The sequence below is a fragment of the Indicator indicator genome, chromosome 11 (genome assembly GCF_027791375.1).
Source record: "Indicator indicator isolate 239-I01 chromosome 11, UM_Iind_1.1, whole genome shotgun sequence".
Taxonomy (NCBI): Eukaryota; Metazoa; Chordata; class Aves; order Piciformes; family Indicatoridae; genus Indicator; species Indicator indicator.
In genome coordinates, this window is record NC_072020.1 from 22,845,997 (window position 1) to 22,865,689 (window position 19,693).

Below are 19,693 nucleotides of genomic sequence, written 5' to 3' on the forward strand. Positions count from 1 at the left end.
TGGAATGGGTGTATTTAAATAAGTAATTGCAGTAAAACTAACAACTGATTCATTATACATCACTTAAGTTGAAGCATCATTGAACTACAGTTTGGTGATGGCTTTGGATATTCTTAACTTTATAGCTAACACCCCTTCCAGTTTTTATTATCACCTCGTTATTCCTGTTCTTCCTTCATCATGTTATAGTGACTGAAAAATACGTGACTAGAAAATAGTAGCCTTTCATACTTCAATCCCCTGAGTTCCCCTGGGGGAGTGGATTACTGCATCATAATGCTGGTATCTGCTAGTTAATGCTGTGGGCTTCACTCAACTTCAAAGCAAAGATATTAAAGGCTCGTTTTCCACTACAAGGCAGGTGTATTTTTATTAGCTCTTTTTCAAAATTGCTATGACTTCACTTGTGGATAACCCGCCAACAGCCATTATTGAAAGCTGGACTATAATTGCTAAGGAACATGCAATGTCTGAAGCACTAAACCAGTGTTACTGCAATCCTCCAACAATTGACTGAAACCAAGTGTTACATCATTAAAGCTGAATTACAACACACCCATGGCGTGTTTTCCATGTGTGCTATTTTAAACAATAGTAGAGAAAAACCTGGCTATAAATTCACAGATCCCCAATTCGTTCAAAATTCATGAACAATGAGGGCTGTCTGACAGGCTCTGTTGGCTCTATTTTAGTCAGAAATGTCACGCACCATAATTAAATGTCTGTTTGGCTTTTATTGGAGATGAAAATGCTAGCTTCAGTTATAAATTTAAACAACCTGTCACAAGGAGAGACTCCACATTCGTATAGTTTAGGAAAGTTTAGCAATTGTAATTGCTCCAGGAAAGACAAATAAACTAATGGAAACTGTTCTGTTTCTTAATTGGCTTTGCATCGGAAAAAAATAAGCTAACGTGGTTATGGTATAGCTTTCATCTGGTTTGGACTGAGTTCTTTGCTTTGGTAGATAAAGTTAGGGCACGTTTGCTTCATTTTCACACAGAAATTAACTGAAGACTCTGGTGATTACAGCTTATGGGTTAAGAGAAGATGCCAATGACAAGTGGCAATAAAATCCCATCAGTCTTCCAGAAAAATGCTTAGTTCAATTCAGTGCAGTTTGCCCTTATGTTTCTATGTGGAAATATTTTGCTGCCAGACTGGTATGCAGATGCTATTATAGTTTAAGCAAATCCTGCAATTTTTCTACTCAGCTTCAGAAATTTTACAGTGCCCAGATTCCAGTGGAAAATATTTGATCACTCATACGCTTGGATAGAACTTTGTCACCTGGAATAGAAATCAGGGTAAACCTGCCAGCATCCTTATGCAGACAGGCTCTGCAAATATACACTAAGGCAAGATCTCTTGCCAAGGAACTTGTGTCTGGCCAATACCACCTTTCAAATAGCCCATGAATACCAGTTGCCAATAAAGATTCATTATACCATGTATAGGTAAATATTATTTTAGCTTTTGCATCTACAGTTTTAAGCTTACACAGTAGCAATTCATTTGCTCTCCACACATTACCTGTCTGCAAGTTTCTGTGCAGTAGCCAATCACAATATTCACACTTCTCACTAGCACCTAAACAATATTCTTCTTTTACTTAAAATAGATCACTGTCAGATGCAAACACTCCCAAGTTATGTTTTTCACTAACACATGAAGTATGTACTATGGCAATTTAAAACAGTAGTATCACATGCAAAACTTCACATCTAGGCCTTTTTCTGCTCCATTGCTTTTCAAGATAATAATTTCAGCTGGGTTATATAATCTGTTTAAATGGAAGTCAATGTATAATGCCTTCTGAAAAGGTATGGATATACTAAATTAATGCAGAAAATAGTAGTATCTATTCATAGTTAAATTAATAGTAATATTAAAAAAATTAACAGTAGTATTCATCATAGTTAAACCTTAGAGCTACCTTCAGACAGGGTAGATCCTCCAGGCCAGTCCCAAATCATGCACTGGATTATAGTCATTAGAAGAATAAAAACAGTTCAGAAGGCGCATGTGGACCACTTTCACCATCGATGTTTGCCTATACATATTCTTGCTTAGAGAATTACATATTCTCACTTCAGAATGCTATTTACTTAATCAAAATTGTGCCAAATTTGCTGCACTGAAACTTTTCAAGCAGTTGTGTAGTTTTAATTTTAACTTCATCTATTAGAACTACATGAGAACAACCCAGTGAATAGCTATTAATGTTTGTTTTCTCAAAACATGATAGCAACACCCTTTAGAAATGTTTTTTTTTCCATAACATCTTCCCCCATACTTTACAAATCGGGCTGCTTTCATATCTCCTTCTTTTCCTTCTGTTACATCCCTTCTCACAACATCATCACTTTACTTTTTCTCACCTCTTCCTGACATAAAGTCTTCCGGTGTCCCTTATGTCTCACTAGCACTTCAGTTATTTGAAGCTCTTTACTGAAACTTTTCTTCGTTGTTACTCATATATTATTTCAGATTTACTGTAGGGTTTGTTCTTCTTTTCTGAAATGTTTTAAAATAAACCTTAGTATATATGAGGTTCTTTTTCCATATGAAGAGAGCTAATAACGATGTTGTGCCCAGACTAAAGACTATGTTCTTGTATGCACCAGCCAGGACAGGAAATGGCAAAGATTTAACTCCTTTTTAGCACCTTGATCTCTAATTCTTATTATTATTATTTGTTATTAGCATTGTTTGCTGAACTTTCAGTACTAGTTCAATTTACTCCTGTTTTTGCAGAACACATTGGTGGCTGAACAATTGTTAACATCACAGAAGAATCCTCAGTCAGTTCTCTCCAATACTGCTAAAGTCTATACTACCAGAGCACTCTACTACTGCATGATGAGGGATCACATTTGGTCCCAGTTGCCAGAAAAATACATTTTCATGTGCTCATTAACAATAACAAAAAAAGTCTCATTACATGAACTCAGCAAGGATCAATCTATTCATCTGTTGTATATTTGGATATTTTTCTTTAAATAAAATATTTTTTTCTTTACTCAAAAGCTCTATTGTGCAGATCTCATATAAATGAAGTTCATTTTATATCATTATACAGAGTGCAGTAGATACACTAGGATTTTATGCCATCATATGGAGCTCAGATACAAGTCCTTGTTTTGCTTTTACATTCCTCTAGATACTGTTACCCCCCACAATATTTCTGTCAGCTCTCTGCAGATCCCAATTCCTCCTCCAAGTGTTGTCCCTTGCATCCACCAACTAAATTGCACCCTTCCCAATATTACTGTGCATCTTACTGTCCACTTAGGTTAAATATAGTTTATTTATTTTTTAATTATTAAATTATTTATCTCCATTTCCAACTGATTTTGCCTCTTTCTTTCCCTATGATTCTAGATATCACTATCACAGTTTATGAATCATCTTCAATTCTCATCTCTCCCAAGATTCCCCACATCCACATGTGCAGATTCTTTCCTAGACACATCTGAGTCTTAATTCTTCAAGCACCTAGGATTCTTATCCAGGCCCCTGCCTTCTCATGTCTTCGATATAGCAAATCTCTCTTCCAAAACTTCACTGATTTCCACCTAAAACGCTACTGAACTAATAGCTGTCTCTTTGGCTATGTCATTCCCCTCTATGTACATTTCCTTTGGCTCCCTTCTAAAAAGTAAGCTCATTTTCAATGTTTTAAGGACCCCTTGGGCATATCTCTCTTACCTGAGCTAATTCTGTTAATTTCTATTATCGATATACTCAATTTTCATAGAAATATTTTGTGAGTTTCCTTCAGTAGTCTTAATACCTGTCCACATTCATCTACTGCCTTTAATCTCTTGTTTACACTGTGTGTGCCTGGAAGCAGGACTATGATTTTTGTCCTGGGACTTGACAGTACCTTGAACTGTTAGAATGCCTGGATACCAACTAACCTGACTTCAGAGCTAATAAAAGAAATATTTACTCTTAAGCAGCAAGCAGCATGTCTTAAACAGTGATTGTAGTGACTAAATATTTTGCTACTTGCAGTCCAGCCTCTCATTAATGCATTAAAATACTGATTTGCTACTGTACAGTGAATGGACAGCAAGGTGCATCAGAACCTCCTTACTACAACGAAGTTCAAAACCACTCAAATGTTAACAGTGAGGTTCCTAAAGCACTAAACAAACAGATGAAAATGTTTTGAAACAGAAATAACACAAATGTTCATATTTGAAAAGCTTTTTTTTTTTTTTTAACCAAATCAGCCAGAAGAAAATGTTAAAGCTGTTTTTCTTAGCATGTAGCAACACCCGTAAGGTGTCAATAATTGTTTGCGCTAATGGAGAGATTTACTTACATTAGTGACTGGACTGTTTTTACTTAATTATTTTAACAGCAAGGGCAAAATAAACAGGGAAGCAAGTCAGTAAGCTACCAAATTTCACCTAATAAGAAGGCAACCTGTTCTTCTGTTCAGCAATGTACTTCAAACAGAGTTTTTCAAATTTTTTAGCTCCCATTAAAATAAAACAATGAGGTGTTTCATGCTTTTCATGTAATGCTAAGTGCTATTTTTAAGCTGAGCAGTATGAAAATGCTAGATGAGAATGAGCTCCAGAGAGCTGGCATTCCTTAAAAATTACTGTACATGAATAGTTGCACATGCATAATTATATAATTACACTTGATGGCAGCAATAGTACATAGAGAAGGCTATTAATAGCATGTAAAATCTGCAGAAATCTCATGAAGATTAATATCCTCCCCAAGTATGAAAAGGTGGCACTTGGTGCAGAATATATTTTAGTTTTACATTTCAGCATGACAATTACCATGAAAGAAAGGATCAAAGTCAAATGGCACAGCTGGCAGCTTGAGAATAATTTAAGAGGTGTACTGGCAAGAGCTTTTTGGTTTCAGTAAGATGGACTGCATTAACCATAATAGGGAAACGATGGTGGGGAAAAGTCATACAGCATGCTTGCCTGGCATTAGTACAACATGAGCTGAATCTGTAGTTTTGATGACTTCATACCAATCTTAAGGGACAAAACCTCTGCTAATGAATAATAGCAATGTCTCCTCTGCCCTTTGGGACAAAACAACAACACAGGAATCCATTTTAGGTTAAATTACTGATTCGGGAACTCATGAGCACCAGGCAACTAAAACTGGCATATGCCTGTAGTATATGCAACCACAGTACCTCAAAGTTTGTCCCCAAACTACAAAGAGATAAACTGTCTGCAAGGACATGACTGAATACTTTAAAAATCAGGACAGCTGGGATGGAAGGATACAATATAAGCTATGCAGATAATGCTGAATAAACCCAAAGCTCTTCTCTAATTTCCCACTCAAAGTTTGAATTTTAGAGTATTGCAGGGGTGGGTTCACAGAACTGCTTATCATTCAGTTAATTTATAAAGAAAGTAATAATTAGAGTTTGGGAGAATGTACAGATCTTACCTGCTTTCCATCCTTACCCTAACTTTCTCTCAGACAGTTACAGGTACCCTTTGGACTAGCTGTTCCCTGTATGGACTGGAGAGTGTCATGTCCGCCTTCCCCTCCCCAACCATTTCATTTCACTCTGCTTTTAATGTGGCTAAGAATAATATTGCCTTTGACAATACAGTAGACAGTCACTAATTTCCAAGCCCTTCCACCAAAGAGAAGTGCACTGAAGGCAGAAGTGTGACACAGCTGAATTTTCTTCAAACAGGTATTGAGCAGATCTACCTTTATTTGTTTTGAAAGGTATCAAGAACAGCTTCCAATTCTTTGAAATTAAACTAACAACACAACTTTCAACCACAATTTTCCTTAGAAAATTTACATTCTAAAGTCAAACTAAGCCAAGAGGCAAACATTTTTCCACACACAAACAATTCCAAATATAAGAATATCTAGTGCTAAATGTATTATGGGTTCTTTGAAATTACTGGCCTCTATGCCCAAATATGTACAGTTTAACAACACAGATTTTACAGCTGCAATGTGCTTTTTTTGGTAGAGTTTAATAGTAAGGATTACTGCACGTTACAAGGCAAAACAAAATCATGAAGACCATGTAATTTGACCTCCACAAAGATCAAAATAAAACAGTAGAGGAAATAAAGTAGTTGGTTGGGCAGATTTTATATGGATTGTCCAAGAAAAATGGACCAGTTTTACTTGCATGCTGCTTTCACTGGTCTTATTTTTGTTAGTTTTGCAATCTGATGCTTTTGATTTTATTTGATGCTAACAAGTTTTGAAAGCCACAGAGTTTACACAGCCAAAAAAATAACCTGGATCCACTAAAGATCCTGTTTTCCTCTTTCTTAACTCTCCACTAGCCAGGAGCAGAACTTGTCAGTTTTACATTGTTACAAGGATTAGATTTGACTCATCTAATCAATTGAGACTTTTCTAAGAACTTGTCATAACTTACTAAGTACTTAGAAGGTGATAAACAGTCCAACAAGATACTCAAAACCATCAAGTTAAGGTATTATCAATGTATTAAAACAATAAAAGCTATGAAATTATACTTATTAAATATTTTTTTTAATGAGAGTAACACTATAGAATTACATATGAATATGCCATGCTATTAGTTACATTTGTTTCTTGTTCCTTGATATAATTTATTGATAGCTATGAACTACATACACATCTAAAACAAGCATATTTATTTTTTCCTCACATAGATGAACCCAGGTATCCTTCAAACTATGAAAGGATTTCCTATGATCTTCATGGATCCTCTAACTGAGAATTTTTTTACTCTGGAATAATCTATCTGTTTCAAGTGAGCCACCCTTGAGTAATATATAATGACAGAAAAAAAAGCAGTGTGAAACAGCTGATCTGAATTTCAGGGGCTAATATTCTTCAGATACCAAGGACAGTGTTAAGACTTGATAGGTTGCTTATTTTAAATATTCAGTTTCCCACTGCTAATGGAAAGCTGCTTACTTCCAGCAGCAGCCACTCTTGAGAAATCCACTAATGTCTCTCTGCTCTTGGAAACAGAGATGGGACAATTTTATCAATTTATTCCTTAAATTGTGTCATTTCAAGGTTAATGAACTTACAGCAAGAAGACTTCTGCTTTTAAGAGGAGAAGTTTGAATTAGATATTTGTTTTTAAGGCATTTGACAGTTCTTATAATAGTGGGGAGGGGAAAAAAACCAACCATAAAGTGAAACAAAAAGGTACTCAGCTGAAGACAACAGACCACTTCAAAAAACGTGAATGCATAAATCCCCCAAGTTTTCTAAACCAGGCAACTGCTTGACAGGCTTCAGTTGAAAGTCAGGAATGAAGTGACCAGGAATTTAACTAGGATGATGGCACTGTTTATACAGTGCACAGAGGTGAGGCAGACCCTTTTATGCATGCACGAAAGGCAGTATCTGCCATAAGATATCACACTGAACTAGAGCATTTGCAGACAAAAGAAAGTGGAAATATATATGGAGACATATAGATATAAAACAATGCAGTTAATGGCCAGATGAAAGTTCTGCTTAAACACCACTTTTAACTGTTTCCTAATAATTGATCATTCTTTGTAGCCAATTTACATAAGCAAACAGGATGAAAAATAAATCTAGAGATTTATAGTCATATGCAGATGTGCATAATAGAGGTAACAGCCAATAGGTAATAGCTAAGGACAAAATACAGCATCCTTTTCTCCATAAAATCTTAAATTTTCAAAATATAACCAGACCTTTTCAACTGTATATTAGCTTCCAATCAGCAAAATAAACATCCTATTCCAAAAATTTCATAGGCTCCATATGAAGATAAACCAAACAAATTCTGTCAGGACAGATGTGATCACTCCCAGACTCCATAGGGGGTTGCTGCATTATTTTGCTTTAGTTTCAAGTGATAACTAGAGATTTACATGGACTTTTTTTCCCACAACACCTATTTCCAACTTTCAAATATACAAAGCATTTTGTGTGTTCTGCATTTGGGAATCAGTTGTCAAGCACAGCATTTGCTAATCTTCTTTCATCAGGCAATTTTTATTTGGCATTGGCAGGAGAAGGAAATTTTGAAACATTCTCTTTGCCTTACGTAATACCCAAATATAAAAATAAATGCAGCATTGTTGCCTTCTCTATATTCTCTGACTCTAAATATCATAGGAAACAGAACTTGTGCAAAGGAATGATTTAACGAGGCAGTAATAAAATAAATCACAGCACAGATAAAATCAAGCCGTTATCATACTGATCTATTGCCCACTTTAGACAAGAGACACTGGCTGGTTAGAATTTAGCATGCAATTGCCCAGATGTCATGAACTAGTTTCAGTCTCTGTGGCTATTTCAGGTGCTGCTAGTAGAAGCACAGAGGCTCGACTTTTACCATACTCTTCTTTCTTTGTTGCTCATAAGAAGCTTCCAAAAATTTAAATTTGTTATTTTCAATCATAAATTCTAATAAAATAAACTGTAGAATATTCTGAGTTAATTTCTGCTTTCCTAAATACAGGTGTTGACTTGCCCTTCCAATGACCTTTGTTAAAGCTGGATTCCGTGGGTCCCACACAGACTTTCTGTTCCAGAAAAGCTGAGTTTTCAAAGTTGCTATGTTGCAGTAGCAAGAAGGGGCATTTCTGGAAAGAACACTTTTTTAACTTCCATTTCCCTTGCAAGGTGTATAAACTGGGTAACCCATGCCTGCATGCCTTTTTTACAATTGGAGCATATTTTTTTTTTATATCTTGCAAGACAAAAATAACCAAAATACTTTAAATACTTGGCTGGTTCTTTGTGGTCACCTTGTATTTGCCAAACTCAGATTTATTCCACATCACAAATAGCTAGCTTAATTAAAGCTGTCATCTCCTAAAAGCTAATTCAATCCCTCTGCCTGTCATATGGAGGCTAAAATTCAAATTAAGCCATCTGCCTTCACAGCCTTGGGAACGCAGCTACACCTCTCCTCTCTTTAAGATTAGGACAATTCCCACCTGCCAGTTGCAATAGTTTTGGTGGTTGTCTGTCTGATTTTGAAAAGAAGTCTACTGATGTTGCATTCCAGGTTGCCCTAACAAACACATATATACAGGTGAGCTTGACAGGCTATAGACAGCCAGGCCACAGAGGGGCTGGAAGGCTTCCTGCTCTGGAGTGCTCAGCACGGCTGGGGGACACAGTCTGAGGGATGCAGAAAGTATCTTCTGCTTCACCCCACACCATGTGTGTAGAGATGGGAAATCTCAGCAAGTAAGCCAGTGTCTTTCATTCAGGATGCAGTAATCACTCATCTTACCCTTGCCTTTGACTCTTAGCAATGTGCTTTATACTATACCTTTAAATCAACTTTGAACATAAAATTTATGAGTGTAAACTGATCGGCTAGCGCTGGCTCTGTCACGCATAGGAAACAGAAGTCTGCTCCAACTGCCTTTGCACCTCTCCAAGAGAATCCAAGCGGCACGGGCCTGTCTGCACGCCTACCTCCCACTCCAGTGTACGCCGGGGCTGCGATGCAGAGGAGCCTCTGTGCTTACACAGATGACTAATACTGCAAACAAGGCAGTACTGAGCACTCCTTCACTGAATGTACCTTTTGAAGCTCTTTAAAGCGAGAAAAAAATTAAATTAAAAATTACTTTGCTGGTTTCCTAACAGTACTACTTCTGCAGAAGACATCTAGGTATGAAACAAATCCATGCATTTGAGAATTGACCAAAAAAAAGTTGTTAGTTCATACACTGGTACTGGAACTGCAATTACACAGACAGAAACATCTACCCATGTGGAGTATCTCAGTTGTCACCAGAGATTAATACCAGTGCAGTAATTCATTGGTATGGAGATGTCTATTACCCATGTGTTATTATGGTGTAGAAAAGAATGCAGTTTCGTGGTGTTCGTAGCATTACTGGATTTGAGAAAAATTGTGCTTTGACTTATGAAACAAACTGGTCTGCAATGGAAATAGGTACCAACGTGTGTGAAATGGTAGTTTCATTTTTGCAAAGACCCTCTCAGATGTGTAACTAAACATTAATAATTTCACTTGGCATGGCTGTTATCTTTAAAAAGGCATAAAGGTACAAGCCAATCTCTGACTGCTTTAGGCTGTGCAGAGTTAGAAAAGAAACTGTACAACTGTCAATATGAATGTTGACAGAACAACACAAATTTCAGACAGTGTATGTGAGTATGTATTTTCTACCTTCAGGGAATCATCTTTGCTTCATCTCTGACTGCACGCTTCTGATTTCTATTAAGTATGACTACCTCCTTGTCTTGTCAAGCAATTAAAGTGACAAAAGTAATAGCAGATGCCTCTTTCATAGTTAAAACTACAGCAAACAGACCATAGCTTGCATTTTATTACAGCCACTCTACACAGCCTAATAATTGCAAGGTAATTGATAAGATCCTGATAATAAAACACTAGGGTTTTTTTTGTTGGCTTTTTTTTTCTTTTCTTTTAGACAAATATATATAACCCAGTTCAGGCTTCATTTTAATAACACATTAGATGGTCTTGATTTTTTTGTTTAATTTTATGATTGTAAATAAAACTTGGAAAATTCTTTCCCCCATTTTACCACCTGAAACTGCAGCTGTTGGCTGACACTATCAAAGCCTAGCAATTCCAAACTCACGTGCAAATCTCATCAAGTGCAGACACTTCTAATTGATTCCAGAGGTTTTTCTTTTGCTAAGATCAGCAGGCAGAGGAAGAATAACGAGCAGCTTTTAAGCAGAGGGGGGAGGGTGTTGAGCTCAGTGAGGGGAGATTTTAAAAGCTCCAGTTGGCTGCTCTGCCAGAAATGCAGAGCAATTTTACGGTCAATTGGCCAGAGCATCTGGAACCATACATCATAGTCTTTAGTTGATGGTGGTGAAGCCGACTCTCAAACTGGCTAAGTCTAAAATCAGTAATGACTCTGCTGTCACACTGAGGTGGAAACTAACTTAATCTACTGCCAGATTTTACTGTGACTTTTTCTAAGGGACATTACTCCCCTTAGGGCAGTCATCAAGAATATTAAAAGTCCAGTCCCCAAGATACAGCACGTGGTATAGTGGACTTTTCTCAATGAAGGTAACACAGAAAATACAGATTACAACTTGTGTTTGTTTAATTCCATGTGTGTTGACAAGGCTTTTTATCATAAGGCAGCAGAGTTTCCTTCCATCCCCAGCTCCATTTCTAAAATACATTTTGAATGCCCAGCCAATCTAGCTAGAGCACAGAGACTGCATAAATGCTGATGCTGTAAATCACAGCACAGGACATGGAACTTTCACCTTAATGAAAACCAAATAGGGGATATGCTCCTCTTTGAAATGTAGCATGGATGATCGTAACAAGGGCCCAAGAAAAAATGCTCCAGAGCAGAAAACTATCATTGATGTGGAAATAAGTTCTTATGAGTAAATGTTTGTTTTATCTTAGTACTTATAGGTCAGTACTCCAATGCTGGTAAATTACAGTAAGAAACGAGGTCTTTGTATGATGAAAGGAGAAATAAGTAGTGTGGTAATATATCACATTAAGAGGGACTGCTGTGGAATACAGAATGCAGTGCAAATCAGTTCTTTAATAAAGAGATATTATACATTTTATGCAGACAAATTAGCTGGCATACTTGTACGAAATACCTGAAGTGCACCAAAGATCAGAGAAGCAGTTTATTTGGTACAGAACACTTTCCAAAAACGTCTGGAACAGCTTCATCTACCAGGTTTACATACTTTGGAGGAGTAAATAAACAATTTGACCATAATGAAGGTTAATTTTGCCTTCATTACTTAAGGGCTGAATTATATCCTACAACACAAGAGCTTATTTGACTTTCAAAGTTGGTCATGTTTCTAAGGCACCATATGCCCACATAGAAAACAAGCTAGTCACACAAAGTATCACACGTATACAATATCTCTTTTTCTTTCTTTTCCTCAATGAAAGTCATCCTAGATTTTGGCCTTCCCATGCGTAAACGAATACATGCCTGCCAATGCTTTCACAGCCAGGCAACCCAGGAAACTGCAGGGCAGGAGGAGCCTAAGTGAACAGATTTATTCCCATAGACAATGCTTTAGCTGAAACAAAGGTAAAAGGTAAAGAAGCATATCAAGATAGACATCTGTAATTTCCTCCTCCAGGTTACTCACTCCTAGTTCCTTTAGTTTAAGAATCTTTCTCAGTATGAGTTGCAGCTGTGATGAGAGTTGGTGAAATTATTTAAGACAAGAGTTCCAATAACATGTCACCGACTTTCATTTCTACTTGCTCCTCATTAGTGCTGCTTTCAAATAACAGCCAATGCTTGACCAAAATCAGCTCATGGAATATGCTGCTCCATGCCAAACCAGAGCCGTTGGATGGAAACACTTTGAAGAGGTGCACCATCATCACAGATTTATTTTTACATATCGTGCCTGCTAAACTGTCACATAACTGAATGTTCAAGCAATGTTTTCTGCTACCTGCAGGTGGTTAGGAGGCTCCAGGCCCGGTGTGACAGATTTGGCTTTAGTAATACATGTGATTATCGCATTTCACAGGCATGAAGTAATCAGCCTAAAGAAAACTAACTAGTATAGGTTGTGGGAGCAGAGATCCTCAATCAAAAACACTTTAGATCCCCAGTTTACTGTCTATAACCAGTCAAAATATATCTCTACCCCTAACACAAGGTTTTCAGTGACCTCAATCAAAGAAACCATTTTCTTAGGATCTAAAAATTTCCTCAAACATCACCTCTGTTTTTCTTAAAAAACCCCACAACCCCATCCTGCTTCTTTCAACTAACCATCCATATGAAATACATACACAATGAACAGGAAATGAGAAACATGCACTTTCTACAAGAAAAAAAAAAGTCACTTTTCTAATTCTGATAACTTTAAATTATTGACTTGTTTGGAAAAGGAAAGGACACCAGGAGATACCACTCAGGAGTATATTATGGAAGAATTTCAAATACAGCAGGGAGAACTTTAAATATCTTAAATGATCAGAGAATATCATAATTTTCATACAGAATCAAAGATGGTAACACAACATCAAAGTGTCAATAGATCCACTGCTGTACTTAACAGACTGTTGACACAGTTAACAGCCATATTAAGATTGCAGCTTCAGGAAAATCAGAAGTCCTTTCTTACACATCTCTAACTTCATTTTACTTTCACCTTCACTGACACTCAGTATTAGGAATCTTTCTAGCTCCAGAGCTAGTTGCATCACTTATGTGAAGAAAAATCTCTGGCTGCTAACCAGCTGGCTAACCTAGTTACCCGAACAGCAAGGGTAAGATGCTGGACCCAGAGGGCAGGATTACCTTCCTGCTGGAATTGCAGTCCTTAGCTGCTTTTATCACATCCACCTGCAATAATGGCAAAATGGGAGAGGCTTGCTCTTATTTCCTCTTCTCTCTCACTGCTCCTCAGTTTTTTTCTCATGTCTTCTGTATTTTCCTTCTCATTTTCACCCAGAAGGCCTTTCTCCCATGCGGTAGTTTCTGATAATTGTCATACCTTCTTGTCAGCCAAACGCAGGAATGTGCATTTAAATTTACCTATTTTTTGCTAGATAGAGTACCCTACAAATAGTACTGCAAGGTATTTACTTCTGAACTCTTATCTACTGGTTCTATAGTGAGAAATATGAACATACGAAACAATCACATAAAAACCCAACATGCATAGACAGGAGTCACATACTTTTTCACTGACAATTCAACATGCTGTTGGCAAAATCAGTCTTGCACTTGCCTGCTACAGTGTGCACCTTTAACTTAGGAATGCTGGGACAGAATTAGTTGTTAAATTCTAGAAACACTGAGTAGTGCCATCATGCCTCTTGAATTTCATTTTCCTTCACCCCTAAGTTCCCTGAAGGTGTAATTTATAGACATAAAAACTCCAAGTCAACAGAAATTCTTGTGTCATGTTGTGCATGAATTCCTATTAGTCAAGAATATTGGATTACTAAAGAATTCATTATTTGATAACATATAAAGATGATGATGTAAGGAGGACATTCTTTCAGTATATTACAGATTATGAGTACTGGAAATAAACCACTGAAAAACCCAAAGTCACTTAAATCTAGATGTATGTTAAAGATGGAATATTTACATGAGGCAAACCAAAAGATTAAATAAATGTCTTAATTTACACCTCTCAAAAACTGTAAGTGGATTTGAAAGTCAAACGGAGCAAAGGAAGTTAAGAAGCAAGCAGATAAAAATTACTAGGACACATGTGGCAGAAATTTAAAAAAGACTTGCTTGTGAGATCATAGAATCATAGAATAGTCTTATCACTGCAGGCCTTTCTAAGCAGTCTCTCTGCATCCTTCTTGTAGGCTCCCTTCAGCTACTGGAAGGTTGCTGTTAGGTCTCCCCTTTTTTCCAGGTTGAACACCCCCAGCTCCCTCAGCCTGTCTTTGTAGCAGAGGTGCTCCAACACTCTGATCATTTTTACGGCCTTCCTCTGGACATCCATATACTTCATTAGGTTGGCTATTCAAATCAAAAAGAAGTCCTGGTACTGGCAAATGTGATAAACTCTGAGCCATCTCAGTGTATACCCAGACCCCTGTCGAGCCTCACCTTGAACATCTTGAGATTAAAGTTATCTAGAATATGAAGGATATTGAATGCTTGAATTTCAAAAAGAAACATTTTTTGGGACAAATTTTAGACCTAATTTTTGATAAAACTTTTTCTTATTTATTTATTATGCTTTCTAGTATTGCTGGTTCAAAATAATCAGGTTAATATTGAGCTAAAACATGAAAATTTGAAGACTTTTCCACATGAATTGACAAATCTCTGGCAGTTTCCCTTTGTTCAGAATTTTATAATAAATCCCCCTACAACTATTACCACCCACAGGAACAATCCTGCCATGAACCCAGAAACTGTATAATGCACTGAGAGCAAAAGTGGAGCATTTCTATCAAAATGAGGGACCCTTTGAAGTTATTCACAAACATTCAGACTAGAGACAAGGAAGAAATATTTTACAATGGAGGTGGTTAAACACTGGCCCAAGTTGCCCAGAGTGGTGGTAGGTGCCTCATTCCTGGAACCATTCAAGGCCAGGATGGACGAGACGCTGATCAATCTGATCTACTTTGAAGTTATTCCTGTTCACTGCAGGGCGGTTGGACTTGATGACCTTTAAAATTCCCACCCAACCCAAACTGTTTTATTATTCTATGATAATAAGAGCTATTAAGATCACAAACCTGTTGATTTATGATAAAATATAAGTCTCTAGTCTTGACATATTGGCATTACTCAAAAGCATTATATATTCTGGTCTCACTGAGAGGAAACAACTTGGAAGACAGCTTTTGTTATTTCCAAAGAAAATAATGAGCAAGGTACTCCTGTTTCTTTTTAAAAATGGACTACCTAGACAATGCCAAACAACTGACTAAAATAAGAGTAACAGAGAAGTATAATGTAAAGGATAAAATGAAAAACATTAGACAGAAGAATGGATAGGAAAGTACAGTAGGGGGGAACTCAAGCTGGCAGTGAAGTAAAAATTTCAGTGAAAGATATATGTAAAGAACAGATTCAGAACTCTTTCATTTTATTTTCTTTTTCATAAAAGAATAGATGTATGGTTCCCTACAAACAATAGAAATAAAAATCTGATATATTTTTTTCTTTTAGTGCATATTTTGACAAACAATTCTCCTCAAATACAGTTAGAACACCCAAACGATTCAAATCTGAGAAATCTTAAGAGCTATAGAATTAATTGACAAATTTTAGAAGTCTTAGCTTCAATCCTATCTACTCAGTAAACAATACAACTGCTGAGTTCTGGAAGACTTAGCAAAAGATTTCAAGATTTACACACCAAAGCTTTGACAATGTAACAATATGAAGAAAAAAAAAAATCAAACTAGTTCTTGATTATTGGCATTTATCTAGCTTTAACTATTGTGCAGTAGTGATTGTTTCCTATCCCAGGTAAAAAGACAAAAAAACCCACAGAAGCATAAGATGTTTTTCATTCTCCTATTGCCAGATCTCTTAGAAAGGCAGAAGGATCAGCATCACTGCCAGAAACCTCCAATTAGGGAAGCTGCTATAAATTTTGCAGATGTTTCAAAGTCAAAGGAACCATTTTGATCTCTGTTTTGGTCTTTATCCTTACAGGTTTATTTCATTTTCTCTAGTTTTAAGCCCAAAGGTTCTTTTAGTCTTAGTAACCTGCTCTTAATCTTGTTGAGAACTCTCCTTACTGGTAACTAGTAATAGCTACCTTAGGAACGTTATTCAGATCAGAATCATATTCATGATTCAGCATTAGTTAAGGTAAGAGTTATTATGAAATACCAGCTGCCCTGAAGAACCAAGGTAGATTTAAAAAGCAAGTCACAAACAGGATAAAAGTAAGCTCTAAGAACATAAAAATCAACCATTTTTAATCAGATCAAAGGTCTGTTTAGTCCAGTACCCTATCTTTGTCAGTGGCTAAAAGTCTGTTTCTGAGGTACAGTATAAGTACAGACAAAATACTTGATACTTAAGATTTTTCCAGCCTCCAAGCATTTTCAGATTTGTCCCAATGAAAGATGAGTTAATCAATTCAAATTCAGCTACACAATTCTGTTATATGCTTCAAAGCATACAGCCAGTAACACATTATTTTGGAAGAAATGGAAATTGGCATCTCTATAGTAAAACCCAATAATTTTCTTACAAGTTACACATACAAGGTAATGAACGAGATAAAAATATGAATGACAAGATAGGAAGAAATATCTATATTCTATTCAAATAGTATAATAAAAACAAGGAAGCAAAATATGTGCTTATTGTTTGTTTTTTCTGAAAAGATGAAAAATCTAGAGTTATCAGCACAGACATCTCAAAACCCAAAGTCTTACCTCATATGCATAGCCCAAGGAAGAAAACTGACTCCTTACGTAGCCAAGTTTGTACACAGCTACAAAGACTAAGGAACGGATGATCTCCAAAATTCTTGCTTTGGGCCTAAAAATGGGAGGTAGTTCAGATTAATATCCAGTCCTTTCTTCTTAGTTAACTTTAGTGAGAAAGAGAATGCAGAAAATCTGTGACGTCCTGCACTTACACCAGGTCCTTGTTTTTAAACTTCTAGTTTTTATAGAACACACACAGGCTTCTAATGTGGAATTTGCTGGGGGTGAGAATATGCACACTAACTACATCTGAACTTACAAAACGGGGTTTGATCTCAGAAATGACAAGAATAAAATTCTGAAAACTGCTGCGTAAGTAGTTCAGAATCTTTTTGAGTCTCTTTCCTGTAAATTTTCAGAAATGGACATTATTAACTCCCTAAACAATACACATCTCTGGCATATTGACAAATGTTTACCTATCTTAAAACAAACTGTTCAGTCCATACACATGAAAGATACTCCTTTCTGAAAACATAATGAACAGCAGGTGTAAAGTGGAACTGGAACCTTAATCTCAAAGGATGCTTCTACTCCACATTTCTGCTGTGGCAGGAGAAATGGTTTCTTTGTAAGAAACTGCAGCTGCCATTCAATTGTCTGTAGGTTAAAGGTACCTGTAAGAACTACGTCTCCAGTATGTATCTCATGCATTGGATCATTCAAGATCCAATCTGATTTGAAACCGTACTGTATACATTTAATCTTAAGTCTACACCATCATTCACATGATTCTGGATCAGTTATGCACTTTTCATATACCACAACTGTGTCTGACACCTCTGGCATGGTACACAGGACTGACACAATATGGTTGCAATTGGAGCTTGAACCATCTTGGGACAGCCTGCAGGTCTCACTGGGATGACAGTGTCCCATACTCAGAAATGTGGACTGAACAAGCACAGAGGGTGACTTGGCCCATCCTGTAACTTTTCTGCAAGGGACAATATAGCCAGTAATTGCTACAGGAACACTATTGGAGTTAGGGGCTGGCTTGTTATGTGCTATTTTCTAGTCAGTAGATAGCCATACATGTGTCTGAGTGCATCTATATCCCTCATAATTTCTGGCACACCTAAAACTTCCACATAATGCATAATGAGAGACAAAAACCCCCAAAAACAACAAACATAAAAAGGCAGTATGTTTTGTATCTTACTTGTTCTCCATAAGCAGTCCAAAAGAGGTCAGGGAGAGAATGATAAAGGCAATTCTCAGGAGAATAGTTTCCTGTGATAACATCTGTTAAAAAGCAGACAAATAACTAATTCAGAGTAGTTTTCTGAAGAGAAATTGAGTTTTAATAAAAGAGTAGCTTAAGCATCCTCACTGAGTGATGTTAATGTCTGCTTTTAAAGTAATTTGTTACTTCAAACAACAAAAACATGTCCTTTGGTTAGCACATTTACCTGGAGTAATCACCCTTATAGCCATTTTCTCAAGGCTGTATTGCCAAAATAATATTTAATATACTCTCTCCTACACTACCTGTTTTCTCAAGGTTGATTTCCCTTATGCCTTTATCCAAGAGGGACAAAGTTAGTTCTAGATAACAATACCTGCAGCCCTGCCCTTTCTTTCACATTACAAGGTCTTTACAGTGGTCACCTATGAATCCTAATGGATATCAAACCCAATACATTAGTGAGGATAAGAAAACAGATGATATGGCAGCATGACCATATTTAAGAAGAAACAAAACTGATATTTGTTTCTTCATGACAACTCAACAATTCATTCCCAATTAAAAAAACTATTCAATTCATCCCATGAATTTTAATTAGACTTTAAAATGTTTTAAATATTAACATGTGTGCTAGTCCTTGGGTGACTAACAGCATAAGGATTTATGTCCTTAAAATTTACCTTGAAATGATATACAGAAAATTCAGGAAAACAGGCATTATTTTAATCATGAAGGCTGCAATTTTTTTATTTTAATTAATTTTTTTTTGTATTCTACAAAAAAAAAAATCAAACATTTAATCAATTTTCTTGTTCCCTCACTGACACCCTTTCAAATATTAGTTTTGAAAAGCCTTTTTTATTTAAAATACAAAACAATACAAATCTCAAACAACAAAAAGCCCCAAATAAAAGTAGTGGATCTGGCTGAGTTATAGGAAACCATTCTGGCTTTAATTGCAGTAAGGTTTATGAACAGCATCTTGCACTTCAAGTTTGCCAGGACTGGAAAAATAAAAATCCATTAATATCTACCCTGATTTCAATAAATCCCACTCAGTGACATGCCTGCCTTCCTCTGGTGGTGGCCCATACCCCTCAAAGAGATCTAAGATAAGTATCTGTGAGCGTGGGAGGCAACAGGAGGATATTTTCAGGTTTTACAGCTGTGTGAACTTACAGTGCCCATGTTTGCAAAACACATCAAACCACACACTCAGGCTGGGTAAGTTTGTCTTCTTTTATTGTAGACTCACAAGCATCTACTTGGGTATCTTTAACAGTTACTGAACAAAGAAAACACAGTTCCAGCAATAAGCAAGCTGAACAGCAGCCTCACCGGTTTACAAGCCAGAACACACTTCTCACAAACGACACCTGTCAAGCTACTCTGTTGCACACATTTCTACCAGAGATCAAACTCATTACTGCATTATTATATATTCCAATCTGTTCCATGCCTCCTTATGACAAACACAAAACCTCAGGCTGGTGATTACCACCGTTACTTACTTACAAGCAGACCTTGGGAAATCATACTCTTTACACTTTTCTTATATTCCTACAGTGGGCATC

The 19,693-nt window shown here is 36.6% G+C and overlaps 1 protein-coding gene across 1 annotated transcript in view; it reads right to left on the reverse strand.

The window, feature by feature from the left end:
- AGMO (alkylglycerol monooxygenase) overlaps positions 1-19,693 on the reverse strand; it is a 182,965-nt gene that overhangs the window by 58,114 nt on the left and 105,158 nt on the right. The window contains exons 11-12 of the mRNA XM_054384821.1: positions 18,093-18,175; positions 16,877-16,982 (exon numbers count right to left, since the gene is read on the reverse strand). Of these exons, the coding sequence (XP_054240796.1) occupies positions 16,877-16,982; positions 18,093-18,175 (189 nt within the window). The remainder of the gene's footprint in view (positions 1-16,876; positions 16,983-18,092; positions 18,176-19,693) is intronic.